The sequence below is a fragment of the Melanostigma gelatinosum genome (genome assembly GCF_949748355.1).
Source record: "Melanostigma gelatinosum genome assembly, chromosome: 18".
Lineage (NCBI taxonomy): Eukaryota > Metazoa > Chordata > Actinopteri > Perciformes > Zoarcidae > Melanostigma > Melanostigma gelatinosum.
This window is the reverse complement of record NC_136651.1, coordinates 21,186,921-21,199,614: the sequence shown is the minus strand read 5'-3', so window position 1 is coordinate 21,199,614 and position 12,694 is coordinate 21,186,921. Positions and strand designations below refer to the sequence as shown.

The 12,694-nt window shown below is 42.4% G+C and overlaps 1 protein-coding gene across 1 annotated transcript; it reads right to left on the bottom strand.

The window, feature by feature from the left end:
- Positions 1 to 1,022: 1,022 nt before the first annotated feature.
- june (JunE proto-oncogene, AP-1 transcription factor subunit) lies at positions 1,023 to 2,045 on the bottom strand (the record flags this gene model as incomplete). Its single annotated transcript, XM_079289136.1, has 1 exon — positions 1,023 to 2,045. The coding sequence occupies one exon, from the start codon at positions 2,043 to 2,045 to the stop codon at positions 1,023 to 1,025; it is 1,023 nt and encodes a 340-aa protein (XP_079145262.1).
- Positions 2,046 to 12,694: the final 10,649 nt, after the last annotated feature.

Sequence of the window (12,694 nt, the reverse complement as noted above, 5' to 3'; positions counted from 1 at the left end):
TTTAAACTTTAAAACTTTCAGCAATTACAGACAAAGATAACACTAGAAACACAGTTAAAAAATGTAACACTGGATTTTTACCAACCAGCTGAGCTTAACAGACATGTAAAAGGTAAGAGTAAAAGTTTCTGTAAGGAAGGAGTTGTCAAAGTGTTTATTTTTTAAGTGATGGTCCTTTAGCTGTGTTAACACTCAGTTTGGAATTGTAGTTAATACAAGGTAACAAGATTACAGTAATCAATTACAAAACAAACTTCAGCATCAGCAATTTTTAGCAAGCATTCACTGGATTTGGAACATTTTGGCTGAAATTGTGTCTTTGACACTCATCTCACTCTGTTTATTGAAAGTTATGACAAGACAGTCCTTACATAACAGTCCTTACCCTGTAACTAAAATGTCATTCTCAAATCTCATTACTTGACACTGTTTTTTCTCATCAAGTACTTATTTTGATTTAAGCATTTTGATAACCTTTTATGAGCAATCATCACACAGTAAAAAACATTTAATCTGGTAATTTACTCACACAATGTTTTTAATATAAATTAAATTAAATATCAGTGATGGAAAAGAATTCCCACTGTAATGTAATAACATCTAAAAAAAAATAGTGAATATTGTCATGACATGGACTGGAAACTCTGAAATCTGTCAGTAAATTCAATTCACCTGTCAAAGAAAATGTGTTGTATCTTTTAACAACTTCTTCAAGATCATTTTGTCACAATCTCTTCTTAAAAAATTCAATGTCCAAATTTAAATTGTCAAAATTGTAACATTGCCCATCTCAGGGATTTGTCCCTCCTTCATTCTCCTCTCTCTATTCTGAGCTCCACCCCCTCCGGCTGGATGATTGACTGTGGTTTACGGGGCAACATAAACCCTGTTAAATATCCATCTGTCCTGACCTGCTCTCTGCTCACTCTGACTGAGAGTGCGAGCAAAATGGCAAAATGGTCCAAGTAAACCCTCAGCCTCTCCACGTATTTTTTTACATGTTCTACTGGTGTCCCGCCTCCTCAGCAGCCTGAGTCCTCACTGCCGGTGCCTCGTTCTCTGGACTTGGCTGTGGCAACAGCTATCTGGCAGCCATTGGTGACGTGACTCATGACCTTCTGTTTGAGCTGCGTGACCTGCTCCCGTAGCATGATGGCGGTAGAGGACAAGTCCAAGTTCTGGTTCTTCAGAACCTTCACCTTCTCCTCCAGCCGCAAGATACGCTCCAGCTTTCGTTTACGGCACTTGGATGCGGCAATACGGTTGCGGAGCTTCTTGCGTTCTGCGTTGATTCGCTCCTGTGTCTCCAGGTCAATCAGGGAGAGGGAGGGTGGGGACATGGGGTCGACCGGCAGATGAGGCACCTCAGGGACGGTCTGAGGGGCGTCGAGGCCTCGGGTGTGGGGTTGAGGGGCTCCACTGCCGCCTTGGCCTGAGCCACTACCGTATGCCATCTGCCCTCCAGGGTACGGCATATGGCTCGGATTGTAGCTGCTAAGAGTAGTGTAGATGGGCATGTCTCCTCCGGACATCAGGTTCCTCTGGTAGGATGCCTGCAGGGACACGGTGGAGGGCGAGGATGGTGACATGTGGCCGCCTCCCACAAGCTTGTTCTGCTTGTGAAGGTCGGCGAGTGCTTTGACAAAGCCATCAGCAAATCCTTCTTGCTCGTTGGTGACCTGGTTGCGGTAGATGAAGGGATTGCTACAGTTTGACACAGGGCTGGTTGTGACCAATCCCTGGTTGGACTGGATGATTAGGTGCTCCAGGTCGGGGGACGCCAGCTTTAGCAAGTTCATGTCCGCTGAGGGCACCACTGATGTCATTAAAGAGATATTGCCGGTGAGCCCCACATTGTGGTGGTTCCCAACTCTCCCTCCTGCTGCTCCACCGCTGGGGAAAGGATGACTGCCCACCATTGACATGGCCTTCTTACTCATCAGTATCTTGTTTCCGGGGTAACAGTCATATTCTGTGGTCTGGCTGAAGCCAGGGATGGTTGGGGAGTCGTCGTGGTAGAAAGGAGTCTCCATCTTGACCGTCATTGATGAAGAAGAGTCTCAAAGGAAATTTTCATAATCAGATTACCCTAAATATCAGACGGGATTGAAACATTTCACTGACGTCGGCGGCTGGAGGATGTAGGCAAGACGAATCGAAGAAGAGAAGGCCAGTGCCTGCAGGAAAAACAAACATGTCTGTCAGAGGGAGAGGAGGACAAAGAGGACGGAAAGATTACTGAGGTGTAAACTGGGTGGTGACATGTTTAATGCTACTGATGAATGTCTCTGTGTGTTTCTGGTCATGTTTTGTTTTATTTACAGAGATGAGATTGAAGTCAAATATCCAGCTCTGATTGGACAATAAAGCTCTCCTGTTTAATAGTTAGTTCCACTGTTATCTTTCTATCTCTATCAGCTGTATTTGGTTTTTAAAATGAGAGAATTAAGTTACCTGAAGGGGGTGAAGGCTGTGAGATGTTCGAAAGCTTTGGCAAAAGGTTTTTTCCAGAGCAGTGGACTACTATCCATATAGTCAGGGATAAAGTGTCATGCTCAATGATATTTTTCCATTGATATCTTAACACCGCTCCAATTATATTTGTATTCATGTTTTGTTTTATCTATATTTCTATTTCAGTTTCTTCCAACATTACTAATTAGCACATTTTATATTTTTCATAAACTTTCCTCTTTCATTCATCATTTTCCATCCAGCCATTATCTTAAACCGCTTATCCTGTTCAGGGGGGCTGGAGACGATCCCAGCTGACATTGGGATGTCCTGTGGGATGTCCTGTCCAGGGTACACCCTGGACAGGCTATCGCAGGGCTGACACATAAAGACAGACAACCATTCACAGGCAATTTTACCAGGCTGGGTTTTCTTGTAAACGAATAATTGTTATGTTTACATGCTGCAATTGTCACTGAAACACAATATGCGTATCCAAACATTTAAAAACATATTTTAAAATGTGCAGTATTTACATCCATGTTTACTAGCTGTTTGCTGTGGTTTGATTACATTTGATTGACAGTGGTCTGGCAACATGAGCAAACAATTCCCCATGATAGTATAATAAAAATGGAATTTTGTATTAAAAAGACATTGGAAGATATCCAATTGATTTCTCTAACTCGTGGAATTTTACACAAAATCAGGACTGTGGATTTTGTCCCCCATCAGTTTTATTGAAATTGCAACAAGAAGGAATCTCTCTGTGGTCAGTACGAACAGGATACACATTTACAGTGACCAAAAACTATTTAAATGTACATATGTGTGTGTCAGTATTGTTTTGAGACAGATTTGAAAAAAGTATGAACCTAACCTTTAACCTGAGAGTTAAAAGAGCAGAGGCTACATTACATCACAACAAAGGCATCAAGTAACAAAAGTGACCATGAGATGCATAAGAATCTGAGTCACCTTGCACATTCACAAACATGGCTTATCGCTCATATTTAGGAGGGAATGATGGATATTTTACCGTGCAAGCAGTCAAAAACCAGGATGAAGTTAGTCTGACCACCAGAATCACCAGTTCTATTAAGGTGGACTGAACTAACGAACTAATATCCTAACATCCAGCTTGTCTGTTTCTATCAATGATCAGTGAGTTTTCTTTTAACTCTGACACTACCTGCTCCCCGGGAACACTCTGGGATTCTACCAGACATAAGCTGGCTTTATACATCTGAACACACCAGTTAAAAACCAAACTTTTAAAGATGTTTTCATATTCATATTATTTTCGTATTGTAAAAATATCTTGCAATATCACAATTTTATTTTTAGGCCATAATATCCACCAAAGTCAGTGCTCTCTGGTGGGCAAACTAGGTAATGGCAACGCAGTTTCTAAATTACCTCCAACATTTCTTCTACTTATCAGCCAACACATACTTCTAACACAGTACAATAATACAATAATCTAATATGAGTTCTGATGGATTAACATAATCATCCAAAGAACCAAAACTGAACTGACTGGGAGTTAATCGAAGGTTATACTCACAGAAAGAAGCAGAGAGCTGCTGAACAATCCGAGAACAGACACTCACTGCCTGCCTCCTCTCTCTCTCTCTCTCTCTCTCTCTCTCTCTCTCTCTCTCTCTCATCTCTCTCTCTCTCTCTCTCATCTCTCTCTCTCATCTCTCTCTCTCTCTCTCTCTCTCTCTCTCTCTCTCTCTCTCTCTCTCTCGCTCTCTCTCTCAGTGACGGTGATAATAATGATTGTTAGAGCCAAATATGAGATTATAAATACCACTGTATTTCTTTGTTTGTACATTGGGTGGCGCTGTATTTCCTGTCCTGGGCTCAGGTATATAAGTCCCTAAATCGCTGTGTTTGTCAGGTGTTTGTCAGGTGTTGTCAGGTGAAGGGCAAACGGTTTTGACCGCATACGCTACACATTTACTGCATTGTGGAAAAGAGTGGCTTTCGTGTAAATTGTTTCCACGACGAGAATAAATGAGCTACAGATCATCATACAAAGGTCTCTGTGATGTGTCGAATGCACCACACCTCACAGGTAGTTTAGCCTGCAGTGGGCGAGTCCGGAGGGAGCAGCACCTCAGGAGCTTACAGCCACACGACTGGGCTTCTTTAACAATGATGATTGTACTTTAAAAAGTTATGCACATAATAAAATTAATAATGTGTGCGAACAAGATATCATTTGTGTTCTCAATGTAATTAATTCATTTTTTTTTTTTTACATTTTCATTCATTTGTTTGTTTTGTTTTATTCACACATTGAATGACGACCCTGCTCTACCACTGCACTTGCAAGGCAGAGTTAGTTGCTATCTCATCAAAATGTAAATCATACTGGAAAGAGAACCAGGTATGCAAACACTAATCAGCATCTGAGCCCCACATTACAGTAACTTTATTTGCTATTCAAGCTAACAACAGAGTAACTAAACCCCCAAAGCAATTCAGGTAAACAACTATCAAAAAATACAAGGATTAAGGATTGCTCTTAACATTTTAGAGCAAAGTATTTGAATTCTACATATCGTGTTACAAATATGCATAGCCCTCTACTGCCCTCTACTGGTGGAAACCCATCTTTTGTAATTGGAATACAATATTGGGCCGATCCAGAGCCAGGTGAAGGTTTTGAAGGATAAAATCCTTGCAAAAGTTAGAAAAAACTATATGCAAAACAAAAACCTCAAATTTGGATAGAATACAGTCAAAAATGTCTGCATCCGTCACAAATGGCACAATGTCAGTAGATTGTGTCTGCGTGTCACAGGATCAAAGTTTGAGATACATGTATGAAACTCTCTAAGAACATGTATCCCATAGAGACTTAAAAAAACTCAAAGTTAGTTGTTTCGTGAAAGGCCGTTGCCGTGGCGATGCATTCTTCGCCGTGAAAACTGAAGGTGCTTTTGAGGGGCTAAAAATGCTCGAAACATAAGCAAACATGGCACACACATTTAAAGCCGAAAATGTAGTTACATATTTTGGTTTTAATGCTTCAAGAATGGCAAGTCGGCTCGATAGCGCCCCCTACAAACTTTCGACGAAGCAGCCCTCACAGTACGTTTCATGTAGATTTACAAATGTGGCAGTCACATGTACCACATGTGGACTTAAATAAAAGTCTATTGGGGCCATGCTCTAGACCCAACCGGAAGTCAGCCATTTAGAATTTTGTATGAATTTCTAGTGTAATTTTTTCCATTTCCAGGCGCTGTACTTTAACGAACTCCTAGAAATAATCGAATTAACTTCAAATTTGGTCAGCACAATCTAAATCTTGTTGTTTCGTGAAAGACTTGCCGTGGCAGTCTTCGCCATGAAAAATGAAGGTGTTTTGAGGGTCTAAAAATGCTCAAAACACAATCAAACATGTCACACACATTTAAAATCCTGAAAGTATATTCGACTGGGCCGTGTGCTGTCTGATACGGTGGTCAGTGATACTGGAGCCCCACAGGGAACTGTTCTGTCTCCCTTCCTGTTCACCTTGTACACCACTGACGTCCAGTACAACTCTGTGTCATGTGTTGTGAAAAAAATGTGTAGCTGTCTTTCACACTTAGAGCAGGTTTAAGAATGAAACAGAAAGCTCTCAGAGGCGTATAGTTGTATCAAAGCAATAGATTTATTTATCAACAGAGTTATTCAGCCCAGCCATCAAACAAGCTTGGGTGCTAATGGTTTCACTTCGCAGAGATTCACCATGAGACACGCTTGAACACATCAGCGTGAACCTTAATATAGGGGGTCCACCCCTTGATACACATTGGTCAAAGTCAAAGATGCAGGCGTGGCACGTTTGTACGTTATGGCACCTGGGTGGAAGCCGTGAATGTCCATCCACCTTGGCCCCTCCCAGTAGGCGTTGGTTTCCATCAGTGTGAGTGAGATGATGCATGCGAGAGGACCTAAGAAAGAGTGTGTGAAGAAGCCGGGCTCAGCTGGGGCGTTGTCCCTCGCTTGAATCTGACTGTCCATTGTGTCTTCCTTATCTTCTCTAAAGATGGCGTCCTGTTACTTGTGACGCAGTTAAAATCAGTAACCTTCCTCCTGCTTCTCTCTGGCCCTGCTGTGTTGTGAGCACTGTATAAGTGGTTAATAGAGCTGCATAAGCTAATGGTTATTAAAACTACAAATATGCTAGTGATTAATTAAACTATATATAAGCTAGTTGCTACTTAAGCTGTATATAAAATAATTTTCTCAACAAATCCCTCTCTTGACGTCTGAAGGACGTCACTTTCTTTACCTTCCTGCCCTGTTCACACGCTGGTGTCTGCCTCTGCCTCTCCTGACCCTACCAGGCTGTTCTGCTCTTCCCATACTGGGTGAGCTCCATAAGGAGGGGGTGGTGATGGTTCCTTGGAGAGGGCAGTGGTGATAAGACGGGCAACCAAAGAACGAATACAGGGTATTATACAACATCCACATGACACCAGTATTGCAATGAACACTCCCACTGACACTGCTATTGACAAGATCAGGTGTTTCCATTTTGCAAACATGTTTTCCATCCAATCTCCAAATGGATTGTTCACACCTGATGCTTCCTGCATTTCGTTTGACAGTGCCCTCAGACTATTCAGTGCTTTTGTGACTGAACCGTCCGGCGCAGTGTTGTTGGGGATGATAGTGCAACACAGGTCTCCAAACATTGAGCAAAAGCTCCAAAGCCATTTTGTTTTGCATAGAAATCAAAGAAGTTGGGGCCAGCTGCTCAGCCAGACCCTCTATTGCATCCCTAGTATGATTAGCCAAACGAAGAACATTGTAATGCACATAATTGATACGATCAACATTTTTATTCACAGTTATCCATGGAATAATACTTGCGATACTCTCAAAACCTGCTGCAATTTGGTCTACCAATTTGTATTCATTAGGCACTCCTCTGGGCACTCCGATTGCATCTATGTAGGTTGGACCTTTGTCCAGACTGAACTCAGTTCCAGCTGCTCTTTTTGCTAAGATATGTCTGCGTCTGCGTTGGGTCAGGTTTTGTACTTTAAATATGGATGCCAGAGTCGTGCAATTTGATGGAGTAGCCATTTTAGTCATATTTGTCATGCACGCGTATCCTGTTGGGTCAGATTCAGGATATAGTGGTGCTGGTTCGGTGAACCTAGCTGGTCTAGCTGCAGCACAAGCTATACAGCCACTCATTTTGTTTTTTATAGCATTATCAACAATTCAATTTAACCAAACATTGTCGTTTCCATGTCCTGTAGCTAATTGGATCACCTGTTGGTGGTTGCTGAAAAGTCAAATTACAAATTACAAAACAAATTATGCATTTTGCGTCAGATTACCTCGGACCTCTGCTAGAGGTCTGGACGGCTCAGGTGCTGGGGCACAGTGTGACAGGTGGTGCCAAGGTGCTCCTGCTTTACCTATGACTTGGACCGAGTGTGAAGTAACCTCCTTCACTTCGTACGGCCCTGTCCACCTGGGGTCAGTCCACTTTCTCTTATGAACTTTGACCCTGACCCAGTCACCCTCTCGGATGAGATTTTTTACCTTTTCCTGGTCAGCTGCACTGGTTCGCTGGACCTGTTTGGAGAGAGCCTCCGTGAGAATGATTAATGCAGTCACATATGCCTTCATTTCAACTTGCTGCACATCTATGTATATGACTACCGTCTCTTGGAGGACCAGGCATTTGCCTCCTTGTCATTAACTCATGTGGTGAAAGATGCGTCTTATTTCCTTGTGCGCTCCTCATTGCCATTAGAGCTAGTGGTAAAATTTCAACCCATGTCAGCTTTGATGCTACACATGTTTTTGCTATTTTTGATTTTAGCGTCTGGTTTGCCCTCTCTACCAGTCCTTGTGACTGTGGATGATACACTGATCCATATCTATGTCTGATTCCTAGTCTGGCTTCCACTTCCTGCAAATGCTTATTACTGAAATGTGAACCATTATCGGACCTTATGCATCTAGGAACACCATAGCGAGGTATCAGTTCTGTTTGCAGCCACTTTATTACTGTCTGTGCATCTTCTTTTTTAGTTGGGATTGCCTCCACCCACTTTGAGAATCTGTCAACCATTACCAAGATGTACCTTTTTCCTTGTACTCTGTTATCATGTCCCATGTCAGTAAAGTCTATGCTGATGTCTTGGAAGCAGGCTGATGGTACAGGATAAGAGCCCATAGGTGTTTTGTACGGTTTCTTCACATTGTGATCCCCACAGGTGGTGCATTCGTCGCAGAAGAGGGTGTTCCTTTCTTTCCTTCATGCGTGCCTCTGATATCAGTGAGACACACAATTCTGCTGGTGCTACCACTCTGCCATCATGGGATCTCCAAAGTCCACTTTCTCCTTTTGTTGCTCCTTTCCTTTGCCATTCAGACCATTCGTATGGTCCAGCCTTCTTCTGTATCTCAATCAGTGTTTCTTCAGTGATTTCTGGTTCTTGTATGGCTATTTTCAGAATCACCTGTTTTGGTCTGTATCCTCCTACTTCTTTAGCAGCTTCATCTGCCATGTCGTTTCCCGCAGCTATCCTGGTCCTTGCTTTACCATCATGTCCTTTGCATTTCATGATTGCCACTCTTTTTGGTAGCTTCATAGCTTCCACCAGTGCCATGATTTCTTGCTTGTGTTTGATGGGTGCGTCCATTGATGTCGTGTATCCTCTTCTTCGCCACATGGGCCCATCAACGTGAGCTGCTCCATGTGCGTATGCCGAATTTGTGAAGATGTTTACTGATTTTCCTTCTGCTATTTTCAAGGCTTGTATGAGCGCTTCGACTTCTGCCAGTTGCGCTGATGCTGGTTGAGGTAGGATACCTGATGCTACTATTGAGTGTTCCATATCTTCGAATTGTCTCACCACAGCATAGGATGCTGTGTTTCCTTCATCTCCTTTGTAGCAACATTCTTCCTGTTTCATAGACAATATGTGCTCTTGTGCATTCTTTTTGAATTTTCCGATTTTCTTGCAGCTCCGAACGTGAATTTTTCTTAGGAGGATTCTTTGATGAGTCTCTTTCTTTTCTTGCAGCTCCGAATGTGAATTTTTCTTAGGAGGATTCTTTGATGAGTCTCTTTCTCTTTCTCCCCCTTTTTTCTGATACAAAACTGCATTAACATCCCTCTTTTTTGTTCAGAAACATCTAGGTGGAAAGGGAATGAATAGTCAATTCTTGAAGTGCCGATGCATGTGACAGAGTCTGCGTGAGAATGGTGAACACATCTTCTGTTTCTTGTGTTCAAACTAAAGGGGCTGAGGTGTTTCATGATGGAGGATGCTTTGTCTGTGGGCTGTGGGCTGTGGGTTGTGATTTGTTAAGGCAATATGTGGGTCTGGAACTGGATATGACGCAGGTATTGTGGCTAATAGTTGCAGCAGTGTCTCTGTTGTTGCCAGGTATGTGAAAGATATTGCTGTTCAGCTTGATTCTGGCTTCTTGGATGCTGATTGCCTGTCCCTCTCTGATAATTTCCTCTTCTTCCACGTGGTGAGCCTTGTTGTTGTTGCTGACCACGCGTGCGGCAGTCTCGTGCGTAGTGACCTGGTTTTCCACAGTTGTAGCAGTAGAAAGTTCCTCCGTGCTGTTTCTTTTTGTCTTTAGCAGTCTTTTGAGCCACGTCAAGCTTTGCCAGCTGTCTCATTAGTGACACTTGTAGTGCTTCGAGCTCCACATCTGTTCTTTCCACAGCTGCTCTGTATTTATCATAAGTGTGTTCTTTGCCAGCCATGACGTCTTCCTCTGCAAATATGCAATAAAAGTCTGAATTCAGTATTCTCAAATGTCCACCAGATGGAGCCAAAGCTCCTGTTCACTGTTCCTGTTGCAGTTCCTGAAGTGGCCACAGAAAGAGCCAAAACTCATGTCAAATGTCCTTCGAAATCAGTACAGTTCTAAACTCATTTCGAGGTCTCTGTGTGAATAGATAAAAAAGAAACTCTTCTCCCACTCTAAGATGGCAGTTTTATGCCCTAATCTGATGGTTCAAGCAAGCGTTACATTCCAGGGTCACTGTTATCTGTTCCTGTCGTACGAAAGGATGACGGAATGCTCCTTTCGGCGTTTTTGACCTACATACAGTGACCTCACAACTCCGCAATATAGCTTTACAAGTATAACGCATATTATTTAACAGTGTATGAATATATTTTATTTACAACTCCCCCTTTTTACCCCTGCTAGGTGTGAACGTCTATGTTTTTAATTACTCAATCAATCTATCATCTGAATCAGAAGTTAGTGGGGGTGCTTTGTCTAGTACGGGTGTGTGTGTCTGATGCGGGGATGGAGAGGGAAGAGGGGCAGTTGAATTAGATAGGTGCTGGTGTGTGTGTGTTACGTGGTTTCGAATTTCTCAGATTAGTATGGCAACTATATGCCCACACCCCCCCTTTTTAGTTTTCTTCAGCTCTCTGTCCTTGGAGCCGATACACTCCCTACGGCTGCAACTGTTTTGTTATCAGGAATGCTTACACTCCTTAATATTCTCACAGTCTGTCTGGCTGAATGAATGCATGCTGTGTTTCCGCATTAAACTTTGCTAACGGTCCCTAGGGAACACAATTTTCCAATAAATCAGTAGTTTTTTAACTACGCCAGTAAAACTGACACTTATATTAACCCTCAGCTGTCTCTCAGTCTATTCTAATGTTTTATGTTTGTGTGTGAGTGCAACGTCTGTGTCTAATGCGTGTTTTTCTGCTCAACTGACCGTCAACTTTGAAATCACACACGAACTTGTTGCCACACATCAACTCAGCTTCAGCTTTCAGCTCTCAGCTGTCTCTCTCTCATATGTACGCTTCAAACATCAACTCTCATTCATACCAAATAATCACTTTCTCCAAACTCAGCAAACCGACTGCTGTGCTAACTGACCTCTTGGCCACCGCACAAATGACAAACTGCTTCTCAGCAAACAAACACAGTCAAATGATAAACACAAATTAAAATCAAATCTGAAATGCGCACAATTCACAAATACGGTCTAGAAGGAAATTAATATCTTTACAAATGCAGTGAAACAATGAACACAAATTAGAACATACACGGCTGTCTCTGAAGACAATTAATACACAAATTAAAACATACACTGCCATCCACGAGGACGTGGACAATGCTCTTTTTTAGACACACTATTTTACATCAGCGTATCTTCAACAACAATTTCTATATATTGAAACTCAGCAAACAGACTGGCGTATCGATGATCTCTCGATCACGATACAAATGACAACTGCTTTTTCAGCAAACAAACAGTCAGATTATAACCAATTTTTTCCTATCCTGCACACAAATCAAAGAGCTCTGCTCTTTAATACATCACAACGGCCGCTGCTTATTGTCAAAAACAATGTTACAGCCGGGATCCGATCCCCGAGCTACCGCGTGGAAGACCGTTATATTAACCACTACACCATCAGGGCAGCACGTCAACAACACAATTTAACTGCTTTTTATCCTAGGTCTCTTCTCTGGACCTGTACACGTTCTGGCCACTTTCATTAATCTCGTCCGTTATTAACAACACACCGATATAATTAAATTCTGTGCTCTCGTCCAGAAACTTCGTCAAGGAAACTCTAAGCAGAGTAACATTATTTTCCACTGGATCGCTACACACGAATTAATATCCGAAGACTCGATGCTCTTAATACGGGAATTCCGCAGTCAGTTTTCTCAATACAGTTTATCAATGACATCAATGACATATACATATATCCCCGTCATGTTATACAATTTCTTCGTAGTCCAAGACGTCTTATAATTACGTTAAAGATTACGCTTTATTTGTGGCAGGAATTTGAGCGCTTCATGCGAGGCGCGTGACAGCGACAGAAAAGGCGCGTGACACGGCTCACATTACTACACATCTAGCAGCAGCCACAGGTGCGCAATCTTTTCGCCTTTTATCTAACGTCTTCTGCTGGACTCATTCACGCATATGTACAAAAACCCCAAATGCTGGGCTGAACAACCCTGCTGCTGTGTGATTACTCTTTACAATACTTTTATGACTACGCAATACTTACAGTTCGGATAGTCTGAGCAAATTTGGAATATGTCTATGAATACAATGTTGCAGAATTCAGTTAAATAGGCTTCTGCTCACCTGTTAGATGTACCGGTACGACTCAGACTCCCCGAAACTGCAAGCTCGCTCCGATGGCAATTATCGGTTCCCAGCCTCAAAGGGAGAGATGCACCGTTATCT